Below are 15,873 nucleotides of genomic sequence, written 5' to 3'. Positions count from 1 at the left end.
ACAAAAGCCCTCAGACAGAATGCACAGATGGATGAAAATCGGAAAGAAATGAAGGGAGAAATTTGGATTGTGTAAGAGGAATTTGACCACAGATGCAGTCTCTTTTAAGAGTACCTGCACACAGTAAACTTCTCAAATTATCGCCACGTCAGCTTAAAAAGAAAGAGCCTATTCCATTTCTCAACTCAACCCCCCTGAGCCTGAAAATGTACACTGCACTTGTTGTGCCCTTGTGTGTGAAGTCCAGAATGCTGAATAGCACGGATGAGTGAAGGAAAAACAAGCATTTAAGCAACTAACTACAAAAAATCAGATTAACTGAGACATGTTGGCTTTGACAACAATTTATTTCAGTCAACAGGGAAGCTGTCTTTTCTGTCCAGGCAGAAAACTGAGAACAGCGACCAAAACTGTTAGATGCTAAACTCATAGTAGCTCATTCAAGCAAGTACACATGACGTGATTGTTCATGACAGATTGTGTTATTTAGCATATAATAAATAAAGTGAAATTTTGGTTTCCATTGGATCATTAGGCACACATCACATTATAAAGCCCAGTACCTTGTCTGTACAGAATATACTGAATTATAAACAACATTATAACACGTAACTGTGAACATCTCCGGCCAAGTACTTTGGCAGTGACCTTAGAAGCTTTATCATTTCGCCACATATACAGTAAGACCAACATATTCACACATCTATAAACAGTGCCCACACACAGTTGGATTTCGGTATACCCGTGTTAGTTTCATCCTAACCACAAGCAAAATCTAAATGTACCCACATGATTTTGAATGTCCAGCAGCGGTGCACTCGACATGGACCGAACCGATGTGGCTTAAATAGAGTGCAAATTTCACAGCAGACTGTGCTCACTGATCAAAGTGTCCACTTAACACCACCAATACTTGATGAGACAATACATCGGGTGCTTCAAACAAAATCAATAAATCATTAAACAATGCGCACGCTGTTTGTTGATGCATTGCTTGTGTTTACAAATAGGCCGCTGAATTAAATTGCTCAAGCGCAATGGTGTCTATCTTCATAAAAGCTAATATATAAACATATGTCAACTAAGAACGTTAAGTGCCATATTTAACTGACTATGCTACATCAACGCTACATCAGTCAATTTAAAGGTTCGGTTAACTGTCTTCCATATTGTTGTTTAGCTGTGACATATATTATTTTGATTTTTAAGCATTTTTAACATGACAAAGAGGAACATCTGAAATAATATGAGATAATTTAGCCGCAATATTAACATATACACACTCCTCCTTAAAGGGACAGTTCACCCAAAAACGAAAATGCTGTCATCAATTACTCGGGCTCGAGTTGTTCCAAACCTGTATACATTTCTTTGTTCTGCTGAACACAAATAAAGATATTTGTAAGAATGTCAGTAACCAAACAGATCTCATTCCCCATTTACTGCCATATAAGGGGAAATAAATACTATGGGAGTAAATGAGGGATGAGATATGTTTGGTTACTAACTATCACTTAAAATGGAGATTGGTGTATAAATATAAATTTGATGCATAATAAGATAACATACATAAATATAAAAGGCACAAAGAGTGCATAGAAAGACAAACCGAAATAATCAATTTTATACTCAGAAACCACCGACAACATAGAAAAATAAAGTTGTGAAAATAAATTCATTTGTGCTATTAAAGATGCTTTCAGCTCCTGGCAGTGTAAAGGTTTCAAGATGTTTTTAAGACAGGCTTAAAAATGATGACACTAGGGAAACTGTACGAAATACTTTTTTAACACACCACAGGTTTTGTTTTTATCACTGCGTGTGATCATATATTAGATAATGGGTCATTGAGACGGGATCATGTTTTTAATAACAGGTTCTCTGTTGAGATATGTGGCCCAATACACCAAGTTAAAGCTGCCAAAAAGCACCGGGAAGATGATGCGCGACATACGGTCAATCTTGCTGACACTGTTGAAGGTCTTCTTCGCCTCTTTAACCACCGGCTGGGTTTTATTGGCCTCCACTGTTGCGCTCTTAGAGATGGTGGGCAGAGCCGAGTCCTTAGCGATGTGGGGTGCGTAGTTTGCCACAGCAACCGCGTAAGCGTTATTCTTTTTCACAACAGATATCTCCTTTTTCTGCAGGTACAAGAGGCTAGTTAAATTTACAGTTCACCTAAAAATACAAATTCTGTCATTTACTCTCCCTCGAGTTGTTCCAAATCTGTATACATTTCTTTGTTCTGATGAACACAGAGAAAGATGTTTGGAAAAACGCTTGTAAACAAACAGTTCTTTGCTACCACATAGTAGGAAAAATGACTATGATAGTCAAACGTGCCCAAGAACTGTTTGCTTTCCTGCATTGTTCAGAAAATCTTTTTTCGTGTTCATGAATAAACGTTTTTTCTTCCCACGACGCCCTACGTTCACTTTTCAAATAACGCATCTCTTCACAATGATAATAATCAAAGCCACCACATGCACCCCACTGTAAAATCAAAGCCCGGTCTCTGTAGTCATGGTTACCTTATCATTGACAACGCTCTTGCCATCCCATGCCCAACCGCGCTTGGTGAAGTAGTTTACTGTGGCGAACTCAATGAGAGCAGAAAACACAAAAGCGTAGCACACGGCGATGAACCAGTCCATGGCCGTTGCGTAGGCCACCTTTGGCAGAGAGTTGCGAGCGCTGATGCTCAGAGTGGTCATCGTAAGCACTGTAGTCACACCTGGAGAAGAATAACAAAGACTGCTATATATACAGAAGAGGCATTAGCACAGCACACCTCACTGCAGACCATTAGCAGCGTGTATGCCGTTTGTCTCAATGCCGGAGAGCCATGAAAAAAAGGACATTTTGTTAAGGGCACAGATGTACCCGTGATATTAAAGGCGCCCTCAGCTAATGACATTAGGTTTGTTTTGGGGTCAGTCGCGTCCTGAGTGCCCTCTTCTTGGATAATATACATGCTAATGCTTATTATACAGGTAGCTTTTGGAAGTGTGTCCTTTGGGGACAAATATTAACCTTCAACCAGATACTATGCCAACATGTTTTATTAAGTGGCGTTTTCACATGAATTACAGAGATTGGATGAAAACATATGAATGAGATCGCACAAATTCATATGAAATTTCATTGAGATTTGTATTGGTTATACTGTATTGTCTCAACGCAAGTGTGGTATGTTTGAAACTTTGAAAGCCCATGGTGAGCATACTCATTTGCTGTTGAAGTGTATGTTTTGATGAGTCTTCATTTCGAAATAAAAATGACCCAACTTCAGCTCTTCCCCCTGACTAGGGATGGGTACCGAGAACCGGTACTTTTTTGGAACGGAACGTAATTGGGTCGATACCAGAGTATCGATAAGCTTCATATCAAATGATACCGTTATCGATACTTGCGTTGTTTTATCTCTGTGTATTCAGCTGTTAAATGGCGAATTAGAGGCTGCTGCTGTCTGTCATTTTTCATCTCTTAATAATGTCCGAACGGCCGAAGTTTGCTCGCGTATGTCTGATATCTAGGGCCATATGATTTCTGCGATGTATTTGTAATCTCCTTGTTTTGACTGAAAGAGTGGCAGGGTTGAGCTTGTGGAACTTTCAGCGTCCGCGTTTCACAACGAGGAAGCTTCCGTCAAACACCCAATGCGGCAACCCGTCAAAATAAAAGTCATTTATTTGAGAAGTTATAACTGTTTTTAATAATTCGGGGACGGGGTATATTAACTTACGTTAGTAAATTGAAGTGAAGGTGCTAGTACAAAAATAGTACCTATAATTAAAAAAATATTTTTTGCTTAGAAAATAGTACTTAAATTTGTGTAGACCTCAAACCAGAAAGGATAAAAGAAATACGGTCTACCAGCCAAATAACCACAGTGATGTTAATTTAATACGTTGAATTACATAATGATGTGCTCCAATGCACATGCTAAGTGGTATGCGAAGGAACACACACACATTTTGTTATGTGGCATTTTCTGTTTGCTCAGAAGCATTTGTAAACTGCAGTTCTATAGCTCAGCTGTATTAAAGAAACTTAAAATGTTTAACATCTTTTCACATCATGTGTTTTTGCATCAGATTATAGAGCATATTGATAACAGTATTGATAAGTACTGGGATCAATAAGCAGTATCGATAGCGATAGCGATAAAATCTCAACGATACCCATCCCCACCCATTACTGCATTAAAAATGATTTTACAACAAACTTAATCAGCATGCTAGATTTCTTTCACATTGAATACAAGTCAAAAGCCAACAGTGAAACTGTGCCATTGGAGCAATGCACTAAATATAAGTATTGACATTATGCTACGATGCCAGTCACTATTTGAGAGATATACACATGCCAGTCGCTTACCAAAAACTGTGCGTGCCGGGACAGATTCTCGGTTGAGCCAGAAAGAGACCTGAGATAGGATGACTGTCATAATGCAGGGCAGGTATGTCTGAATGACAAAGTATCCAATCTTCCTCTTCAAATGGAAATGGGCCGTCATCACTGTATATTCACCTGCGCGTGAGAGAGGATGGATTTTCTTCTGTGACAGTGTAAACATAATTTCTGATCAGGTTACATAACCTATTGTTAACTCACCAGTGCTGGACTTGATGGTTTCCTTACCGACAGTCTGCCCCATTAGGTCATATTGGTTGAGTCTAGATCCATCTGGAGCTACTTCCACAGATAAGGTGGCATTACGTTTCCAAACGTATGTGACCTCTGTTAACGTGTAAGCATCTATACACAAAGACAACAGTTTCAATTTAAAACAGCATTGAACTACATTAAAAGTTTTATTCACATCATGGCTGAGACCTGGAACGATCACAAATGGCTGTGAATGTCTACAGTGAATGTTAATGTCTAACAGTAATGCCAGTGAGTCCAAATTAATCGAAATTGATGTAAAAATAACTGCATTAAAACATCGCCACTCGCCAGACCCTCAAAAGGCATAATTTTTATTTGATAATGTGGAATTATTCAAGATTCATCAAATGATGCGACCAAACCAGAATGTTCCCATTATAATTAAAAAAGGTGCAGACAGGTTTTTGCATGAGGTTTATGTCGCAGTGTAGACAGTTTGACTGATTATAATAATGGCTTTTACGAGTTATCAGAGTTCTGTGCGCTGTCAGTCTGTAAATTTGAGCTAAATTGCAAGGCTCAGTCAGTCACATGACATTGTGTCAAAAGTTTTGTTGATTGTAATGCAAATGTGTTTTAGGATTTTCATGTTTCTCATTTTAAGTGTGTGGTTTATTCAGCTTGTGGATGGGTAGAATACTGCATGCAAGTATGTGATTTGTTTATAGTATGTGAAGTGATTAGTATCGTGATTAGTTACTATATATACAGAAATAATACACAAATATGATTTTTTGGGGTCATTATCGAACAGCCTGAGTACTATGACAATGTATCACAGTATTATTAAGGCTTTTACAAAAGATTCTTCACAGTGATGCCATAAAAAAATTGAGTTCTCCAAAAAAACATTCAGTCAAGTGTTCTTAAAGGTCCAGTGAAATTTAGCAGCATCTAGTGGTGAGGTTGCGAATTGCAGCCAATGGCTCACTTCACCACTCCCATTCAAAGCACTACGGAGGCTGACACATGACAAAGATTTTGCCACGTTTTCGCTTCTATGCCAAAGACGACGTTAAGTATTTACGAAGTGCGATATGTAAAGCTATTTGTATGTTTAGGAATAGTTTGTAGAAACAACATGATGAATTCCATATAAGGGGACCCGCGGCGTATGTAGATAGAAAAAGCTCATTCTAAGTGAATAAAAATATAACGCTTCATTATGTACGGTCTTTCTACACCTCTGAAGACATATGTATGTATATTATATTGCATTTCTATTTATAGATCCTTAAGAAATTACACACTGGACCTTTAAAAGAACCATTTCTTTCTTCCCCTTTTACAAGTCTTAAGAACTTTCTGTGAAACAGAAAGGTATGGAAAATTTTAAAGGTACTTTTTGGAACGACACAGCAAGGCATTTTTTCTCTATGTCTTGTGAAGGACCTTTATATTTGGGAGTGTAATAAAACAAACATTTTCACTTACAGCTGCCAAATTTTAGTGGACAGGAGTGGAAATCCATTGGAAAGTCCTCAAGATGCATTGGACATTCAGCTTGCACTGTCAACCTAATGTTCGCAAATGCACCCACACACAAAAACACACATTACAATGCAGAATTGACCCTGAAAGATGTTCTTTGTGTGTACATGTGTGCACCTCATGGTGTACAGCAGAGTTCCGTTCTCCATAATGCGCAAAAGTTTGTTGGGCATAGTCATGTTGTGCGCCACCGACTTCTTGCCGTTGTGAAAGAAAGTGTCTGGAGTCCAGATTTTACTGGCCATCAGGTTGTTGAGACGCAGGATGTTCATTGGCCCGTGAAACTTCAGACGCTCGTCTGTCCAGCGCTGGCGGAAAAACACATCCACTGTGTATTCCTGAGAACAGAGACGGACACGTCATGGGCTTTTGGAACTATGGAGTGGAAAAGATTTCCCATTAATATTGTGTGTGAATCCCCAGAAATTGTGTTTTCAATTCAATGTACAGTGTACTGGAAATGTATTGAAAATATTGAAACCAAAAATTATAAATGTATGTGAAAGATAACAACAGGTCCCTCTGTTCTTTCAATCATTATTGTCATTGTCATTTACTGTGCGTAAAAAATGTCTGCGATGCAGCGATCTTTCTGTCCGCGCTACAAGAAAGTAGCAAAGTGTCATAAACGTTTTACATCACTGCGCATCTCCTGCTCCCTTGGGCACTGCGCTGCCACACACCGACCCCTGGGGTGAAAGCGGTCGAGCAGTTTCCATGGCAGTGCGGAGAAAGGAAAACACAATGATACGTACGTATGAGATCATACTTATTCACTCCCACGCTCACGGACAAAAGATGATACCATGTGACAGTAAATGCTGTCACCCATGCATCAGGACTTCCCAGCATTCACCCAGAGTCCATCTGTAATGCATCGCTTCCCTCTCATTCTTTCCCTGTATCCATTATCGACTACAAAAATGTCACAATAGCACTGCTGCAATAAAACCCTTATGGGTCCATACTAAGTTAATTTCAACATGGTAGTAAAATCTGAAACCTCCATCAAATGCAAAGTTGAAGGTATGTATACTTGGTCATTTGATATTCCTCTCAACATCCTGTAACATTACCCTCCATTATGTTGTCCCAGGGGTACCCTCTATCCACAAATAGATCATACGAGTCATTTTTTATATTGTTATATCATAACCACACAGTCTGGAGTGGGGCACAGTTGGACTGATGAAGAAATCTGATTTTTTTTCAGTGTAGAGTGCCAAGATCTGTTAAATTTTGCCACAAAAAAAATACTAACTGTAATACTGTTGTTTTGAAGAATGATCGGTGCACATGTAAGACTTATTTGACACAAACCATACATTTAAATAGTACAGATTAGCTTTATTCCTGTCTGTGTCATTGTATAGCAGTATCAATTTAAAGTGATAGTTCACCCAAAATAGACATTTTGTTTTCATTTATTTACCCTCATGTCATTTCAAACCTGCATGTCTTCTTGAGTGAACACAAAAAAAAGATATTTTGAGAAATATCTCTGTGATTTTGTGTACATACAATGGAAGTCAATGGTGACTTATGTTATTTGGCTAAAGGTCCAGTGTGTAGCCTCATTTTTTGGAGAATCTGACAGAAATGCAATATGATATACCTAATGTGTTCAGAGGTGTTTAAAGATCTTACATAATGAAGTGTTTTATGACCTTAGAATGAGCTATTACTATCTACATAACCCTTACTGGAATTCGTCATGTTGTTTCTACAGACTAGCCCTAAAGAGACAAACTGCTCAACAGCGCTTATTTCGTAAATACGTAACGTCTTCATTGGCATAGAAGCAAAAACGTGACAACGTCTTTGTCATGTGGCAGGCTCCGTAGTGCTTCGAAAGGGAGGGGTGAAATAAGTTGCGGGTTGCAATTCGCTACCTCACTACTAGATGCCACTAAATTTCAAACACTTGACCTTTAACACTTGTTATCAGTATTTCACTATATGTGTAGTAAGAGACAAAAATGGACTTCTCATGAGGAATAGTAAGAATCATCATGAAACACTGTTTTTCTTATCTACATAACATAAACTCTATCATAACTTACATTACAATTTGCTATAATTTTTTAAGTACCCAACAGGACAGTGAAGAGCAAGAAAACAGTAATGACAGGAAATAGGGCAGACGCTGGCAAAGTACTCAGGTAAATCATGATTTCCCATCGGCAGAGCGAAATAAAGATCACAAGACAGAAGAAAAACACTAGCAATAGCCAGCCTCCTGACATAATAAGATAATTTCAGTCTTTATGAACAGATATACAGTGCCTCTACAACAGCATCTGTGAGAGCATTCAGCAGGCTAAAAAACACTCAGCACTCAGACAGTAAAATAAATAATGAATGAAAAATCCTGCTCTCTTCCATTTAAATGTTTTTTTCTAAATACTTAGGAGCAGAGACTGTGAAGTGAAGGAAACATGAGAACTAAGAAAAGCCTCTAGCAGCAGGTACAAAATGCTACAAACAGCCAGCAGAGGGAAATTACAGGTTAAAAGAGAGAGAAATGGAATGTGATAAAAGAAAAATATTGTTTTCGATCGCTGACTCGGTTCACACTAGATGGATTTATATCACGTGTGTGAGTAGAAATGTCTTACCATGTCTGTATCTGATACTGGCCCAAAACTGGTCACGTAGATATCGGTCTTTACTTCAGTTACTCGATCTGTGTCACAAAGTGAAAACACTCAATTTAATTAAAATCATGCTATGTCATGCATTCTGACTATTTTACACTGTTGAACGTACTGGCTTCTCATGCATAACATGGTAATATGGTTAAAAAACGAGTTGGATTTATGACGTAGTATTTCGGGGCTTGATACACTCCCCCAGCACTCCAAGTTGTCTCAGAAAGTTTTTTATAAGTCTTGATCCCCGTTTCACAACAGGGATCCTAATCCTGAAATTGGGAAATTCTCTGGGAAAAGCACGGCAAGGCGAACGACAGAGCCCGTCCACGTGCCAACCAACGAGCGAGACCCTGTGGCTGTTGGCCTGCAGCTGGTTACTCTTGTGATAGTGAGGTTTAGATGTGTCTGTGTTTGTTCACTTCATTTTAGTCATGGAAGTTATAAAAACGGCGGATATAACGCTGGATTTGCAGATCGTTTGAAACTGATAGATGGCCCAGGGCTAAAAGATGTCGGACATGAACTGCACGCGGTAAGTCAAACTAAGTCATATGTCTGTGTTTTGGTGGCAATCGGCGTGTTTATTAATCTGATTATGTGTCGCTTGCTCTTGCTGTAGTTCCGTCCCACTTTCCCCACTAGTCCCAACTAGCAGTTTGTGTTTTTCTGGAAAAATCATACAGCTGTATCTCTCTTTTGTAAATGTGATCAAACGAAATACTCTTTGAAGATACAACGTATACAATACTACTGAATAGGAACTCAATATTAATATGAGATTGGGAGAAACTGCGTATGTAACCCGATCTTTAATAGTTCGTCCAAAACTAGACCTTGCATCATCATTCACTCGCCCTCATGTCAGTCTGACCCTCTACTGTATTTTTTCTTCCATGAAGCACATAAAGGAGACATTAGGCAGTATTTTGCTATTTTCCATCCCTCAGACTGGAATTATGATAATGCCAACCTCCCCCAAAGCAGTTCATTATTTGTGTTAAACAAGCACTGAGCTACTCTCTAATTTTTCTGAAACCAAGATGGCTTTGATATTTAAATGTTTTTGTCCTTTTGGATCTTGTTAGTGTAATTCACTAATCACTATGCACAAAACAAACTATGAGATTATGCTTAAAGATTATGACTTTCTTTCTTCTGCAGAACACAAAAGAAGATATTTTGAAGAAAGTTGGTAACATAACAGCACTGGCTCCTATTCACATCTATGGTATGGACACAAAACCAATGCAAGTGGATTGGGTCCAGTTAACAGCATTCTTCAAAATATCTTCTTTTGCGTTCTGCAAAAGAAAGAAATGAGTTTGAAATGAGTTTGAGTAAATGATTACAGATTTTTTTGGGGGGTAAAGTTTCACTGTAAGATCTCGTTTTGAGTTGCACAAATGTTTGGAATAACATGAGGGTGTATTGAGTCTGTGACTTTGTCAGTGCTACAGGAGACTGTGAGCCATTTGAAGCCCACAGGTTCAGACCTGATGTCCCTTCTCGACTTGTTAAAGAGTTTTTTTCTACTATTGGACCAGCTTGATTGCAGTTGTAAATAGCAGTTTGTCCTTAGGTGGGGTCCCTGACAAATTTAAACATGCAGTAATAAAACCTCTGATTAAAAAACATGGTCTGGATTCTGTAACTTTGGAAAAGTTTAGGCCTATTTCTAAACTGCCGTTCCTTTCAAAAATACTCAAAAATGTAGTCTGTAGTCAATTAATGGACTTTTTGTAAAATCACAATCTTGTAGTCACTGTGTTGTCCTATTTGCTTATTGATTTTACTGCAGTGTTTGATACGGTGGACCATGAAATCATGATTTCTCGTTTGGAGCAGTGGGTGGGCATTAAGGGCATAGCCCTCGAATGTTTAAGGTCCTATTTGACAGATTGTACTTTTTGTGTCTTCCTCTGCACCTCTCTCTCGTGTGGTGCCGCAAGGCTCAGTGTTAGGTCCTCTTCCCTCCCCTCTTTATTTGCTTCTGCACGGAACAACAATTAAGAAGAATGGTTTGTCTTGTCACTGTTACGCAGACGATAGTCATATTTGGGTGCCCGTTAATAAAATAGATACTGTAAGACACCTTTGTCTCGATGATGTAAAGGACTAGATGGCTCTTATTTTCTTAATTTTAACAAAAAAATATGGAAGCTATGGTTTTTGGAGGCACAACTGGAACCCCTTTGGTTGATTTAGGTTCCCTGGCTCAGTACATCAAGCCAACCATGACTAACTTGGAGTTTAAAACTTAAACTGGACAGCCATATCAAGGCAGTCGTTATAGCAAGCTTTTTCCAACTAAGGCAGCTGGCTAAGATAAAGCCACTACTTTTGAGGCATCTATTTGAGACAGTTATCCACACCTTTGTTACCACTCGGCTGGATTACTGTAATGTGTTGTATGCAGGGTTTAGTGGGTCTTTGGTCGCTTGTCTTTCAATGGTGCAAAATGCTGCATTGCGTCTTTTACCTGGAACAAGCATATTATTCCTATTTTAGCTTCACTTCATTGGCTGCCTGTACACTTTAGTCAAAATTTTTTTCTTTAAACCGCTTAATGGTCTTGCCACACTCTACATTTCTGAGCTTCTACACCCTCATATAATCACTTTTTTTCTTCGGTTGGCTGATCAATTTATACTAAATGTGTCTTAAACAAATGTAAGCTAAGAGGGGACTTAGCCTTTGCTGTGGCAGCTCCTAAATTGTTGTACGATTTGCCCCTGTCTATAAGACAGGATTCTTCACTTTCTTCATTCAAATCACTTTTGAAAACTCATCTTTGCTCCTTGGCTTTTAAAACCAGATTGACCAGATGACATTTTGATTGTTTTAGTGTATGTGGTGTATTTATATCTCATGTTTGTATTCGTTTCATTTATTTATTTTTCTGTACAGCACTGTGGTCCACTTTGGTGGTTACAAAGAGCTTTATAAATAAAGTTTGCTTGCTTGCTTGCATAAAAAATGACTCCTTTAAGATCATTCCTTTAACTTGTGATTAACGTTATTACTATGGCAGATCACTGACCTTTCATTAAACATTCTTAAATATACTTCTTACATACAGTATATATTACAATGAATGCAACAAAAAAATCCTGTTCATTACCAAGTGCTGCATAATATAATGAATTCAATTGTGTGTTTATAAAAAACAATTTGATTGTAATTCTCCTCATTAATAAGTTATTAAGTGTACATGAGCGCACTACTACAATTTCAGCAAATGAGGTTGTTAAATGACGCTGTGCAGAGACAAAAATGACTCAACAAGCATTTATTCCTTAATCATGACGCTTTGTCTGAAACCTGGTGTCAACTCTGTACTCTCACCTCCGAGACCAGGTCTCAATCTGTTGTCATAGCCATCAAGCAGTCGGTCCAAAATCCGTGTGAAGAGTGTAATGTTGTTTTTAAAGGCATCTGAGCCTGACACGTCTGCATCAGAGCTGTACAAGATATATTTAGAATCAAAAAAGTGTTAGTATTGTTCCTATGAGGCCTACATGGATACATATACAGAGTTACTGTAAATGCAAAGAAAGGTCTTTGACCCTAATGGGATAACTGCTCTGTATACTTTATCCAGACGAGTTATGAATGGATGACCATCTGCCAAAAGCACAAACAGTGAAAGACTGAAATGACAGCTGTACTAAAACACCTGAGACTTTATCTCAGATAACGTCACTTCAAATGGCCAATTTAAAAAGACATATTTTCTCCTAGATGTATGTGCATATCCATATTTTGGTGATTAGAAAAGATGCAGAAAATTTTCAATAGTAATGTTTAAGAACTATGTTTTGCAACATCATAATTCTAACTATTTAGACATGAACTTCAGGGGTGACATCTCTTTATAAATGACTACTCCTGAGTCCTGAGCTGATAGTAGAAGTTCAATGTTTGAATAAAAATGAAAGAGATTAACAAGAAAAATCCCATTTTGAGTTTCAAGATTTTAATTCACCTAAATTTCATTTTGCCATAATGTCAGTGAGTATTACATGATTTTATCATCACATCGTTCTTTTTTTATGTGATATATAATATATCATCCACACAAGCTTTTCACCATCATGTTAGAAAACAGAAGTGTCATAGCTGATGGGGGTGGGATGGGAATGTTTAGTCATTCCAGTGCACTCCTACAGAAAGAATGCACGAGATGAGACTATATAGCGGCATTTGCGACCTATGAGACACACTCTCACAATATGTTGGATTTCCAGAATATTACAATAGACATTTGCTTCTAATTGTTTTAGTGGTTTTGTATTACAGTGATTTTGATCTCTACTATTTTGATTTAAAATGTTTAAGAAGAATTGCATGGATGGGGAACCCTCCGGAAAATTAAACAAGTTTTTATTATAGTAAAAGTGAAGTAACCATGTAGGAGTGGATCTTTTATCATTTTACTTTAAATATAATGATTTATGCATTAAAACGGATGATCTGGTTAGCAGGGAAATAAAACAAAAATTAACAATCAAACACACCTTTTTAAATGTTGTTTTAAAGAGAGATATAATGAGTGATATGTATATGTGATGTTAAACAAGATATCGGAACATAAGTTTTGCTTACCGTCCACGCCAAAAAGCCACCAGAGAAAGGTAGATCAAAAATCCATGCGAATGACCCCATCGCTTAGTCATTGTTGAGTAGTCCCTGTCAAGGAAAATTCAATAAAACAAAATAATGTGAGTACTAAACAAGAAGAAACAGTAACAAATTTGAATTGTGACGTGTTTGCATCTTAAAGCCCGGAGATCAGAAAGCGCACATGGGCATCTTCAGAGCGCACGAGGATCAGATGCGCTCGAGTCAGACTGATCCACAGTCTGTCTGAAGTGTCACAGTGTGACATGTTTCACACATATAGCCAAAATTCGAAGTTTAACTAAATGTGTGACACACTGGAACAGTCCAAACACAATGAGAATTTGTAAGATATCGTCACGTTCACCTTGAGTAAGTTTGAATGTTTGGGGTGTCGACATGTAATGCATCAAAAATTCAATAATCGCTTACCAAACTAGATAAAAGACGTAGATATATCGATCGATCAAAATTACCTTTTTTGTACCGATTCCAGCTTCTAAAAGTAAAGAGTAAAGTTGCTTCCCTGAAAGCTCGCGCTTCCAGCGTTGTCTCATCCGTGATGCTCACGGAAACTCCAGGTATGCGCGCAAATTCATATGGAGCTGCACGGCGAGACTGTAAATACTTGGAACATGTTTTCCTGTTTGGTCATTTACTTGGACATGATGTAAAGGCGTATCCTGGTTGCTAAGAAACCCAATCCGTCCGTTGTGCTCGTCTGAGGGCTATCGACTCGTTTAAAATTTAGGCGTGAGCCCTGAAAGCATCAAGTAGCCAAATAACGCACGAGAGGACACCGGGTCCTAGAGCGAGCAAAGCGTACACGGACTTCATATTGAGTGCGTAACCACAGCATTAGCTATTCTGCCAGTAATGTTAATGAAATGTCAATAAACAAATAAAACATCCCATTCTCTATCTCTTTGTTCTGTTAAGAATTTAAATTGACCAAATAAGGAATTGATTTGCCAAAGAAAATGGATTTGTAGTATTTCCTGCTGTGAATTGACTGGGACAAAATGATCCTCCAGACATCATCCTATCATAAAACAGTCAAAAACTGACATTTTCTGACATAAAACATTTATGACCAGAAATCCAAACCAGCACAGCAGGCAGAATGTAAAGAACAGACAGGTATAATCACAGATTTATGTTTTTGCCAGTGGCTTGTCATCATCCATGTCAAACTGTATGTGTAAACTTGTATATATCACTAAAGCATCGTTATGTATATGCACACACACACATGTTGGGTCTCCATGATTTATGGGGACATTCCATAGTGTTTCCAATGGTTTCTATACTGTAAAAACTGTATATCATATTCCCTAACCCACCCCCTAAACATAACAATCTCACAAATTAGATTTTTCAAAAAAGTTAATTCTGTATGGTTTATCAGCTTGTTTCATCATTGGGACCAAAAAATGTCCCCACAAGGACAAGGATTTTGGATATTCCCATGTTTGTTGGGATATCTTGACCCCATACCGCAGTGTAGTCATATCCGCAGTGACACAGTCACAGTGTTTTCAGGAGCTATCAACAGTTCCCCTGTGTGAAACTATAAAGTTTAAACTATTGTTTTGCCCAGTGATCCATCATGAAATCTCATCATTGCGCCCTCGAATTAAACAGCAGGTTGTTCCAGGTAAACTACTCCTGTAATAATAATATTTCACTGACCATAGCCTATACAATCTGACAGTGTACTTTAACAGTCTAGCAGATATGTTCTTAAACCAAAAAGTGATCTTTAAAAGATCCTTCTTTACGGTTTTATTTCTCTAAGAAAAATTCATTAAATAGATTTTAAGAATCTCTCAAGAGTCCATTGCAATAAGATGTCAAAATGACTTGTCTGAGGTTTGACATACAGAACCATTTCAAGATAAAATGTCTGCAACAGGTAAGCCTACAACAGCAGTACTTTCCCTATAGGAAAATGATAAGGGGCTCCATTGAAAAAAATTAGACACTGTATGTGATATAATAGTGCCATCTGCTGTTCTATATAAAAAGGCATATATAAAAATCAGCAAGAAAAGAAGAGTTAAAACCATAAAAATGTTTGGTTTGAGGAATTTAATTCAGATGACACAATATTGAATAAGTAGGTAAATGAGGAAATAAGAACGTTTACAAAAAGTGCATTTTAACACTACTGTAAATATACGCAGACACCATAAGCTTCTAATATAAACCATGTTTTAAAAAAAGATAAACATGAAGTATTAATATCAACTCACACATTTAATGTATCACACTGTTCTAAACTAATTGTTGAAAGGCAATACAGTGCCTATAAGTGATATATTACAAAGTACATTTGTCATGAATAACATCCTTCTGTAATCTGTGATTGCTGGCACTTTGGCAAAACAATAATTTAGGCATTTGATTCAATTTATTTAGTATGGATGGCAGA

At 37.8% G+C, this 15,873-nt stretch overlaps 1 protein-coding gene across 2 annotated transcripts; it reads right to left on the bottom strand.

The window, feature by feature from the left end:
• Positions 1-428: 428 nt before the first annotated feature.
• Positions 429-14,159, bottom strand: gabra2a (gamma-aminobutyric acid type A receptor subunit alpha2a). 2 transcript variants are annotated; one of them, XM_056760427.1, is made up of 10 exons: positions 13,872-14,159; positions 13,425-13,508; positions 12,165-12,280; positions 8,784-8,851; positions 6,283-6,503; positions 6,109-6,191; positions 4,618-4,761; positions 4,381-4,533; positions 2,532-2,734; positions 429-2,141 (listed from the first exon to the last, which is right to left on the bottom strand). In XM_056760427.1, the coding sequence occupies exons 1-10, from the start codon at positions 13,994-13,996 to the stop codon at positions 1,845-1,847; spliced, it is 1,494 nt and encodes a 497-aa protein (XP_056616405.1). In that variant the 5' UTR covers positions 13,997-14,159; the 3' UTR covers positions 429-1,844. The 2 variants fall into 2 exon arrangements, with proteins under 2 accessions (XP_056616405.1, XP_056616406.1); XM_056760428.1 differs by having other exon boundaries at positions 13,916-14,159.
• Between the last annotated feature and the right edge of the window lie 1,714 nt (positions 14,160-15,873).

Source organism: Triplophysa dalaica, chromosome 11, assembly GCF_015846415.1.
Source record: "Triplophysa dalaica isolate WHDGS20190420 chromosome 11, ASM1584641v1, whole genome shotgun sequence".
NCBI classification, from domain to species: Eukaryota; Metazoa; Chordata; class Actinopteri; order Cypriniformes; family Nemacheilidae; genus Triplophysa; species Triplophysa dalaica.
This window is presented reverse-complemented; position numbering and strand designations above follow the sequence as displayed.

What these genes read in the sequence shown, in the direction of transcription:
- gabra2a (XM_056760427.1), bottom strand. Translation starts at nt 13,996, where the DNA reads ATGAGACAACGCTGGAAGCGCGAGCTTTCAGGGAAGCAACTTTACTCT. An exon ending in TACGTCTTTTATCTAGTTTG is followed by an intron (nt 13,509 to 13,871) that starts GTAAGCGATTAT and finishes TTTCCTTGACAG; the next exon opens with GGACTACTCAACAATGACTA. An exon ending in AACCATCAAGTCCAGCACTG is followed by an intron (nt 4,534 to 4,617) that starts GTGAGTTAACAA and finishes TCTCACGCGCAG; the next exon opens with GTGAATATACAGTGATGACG.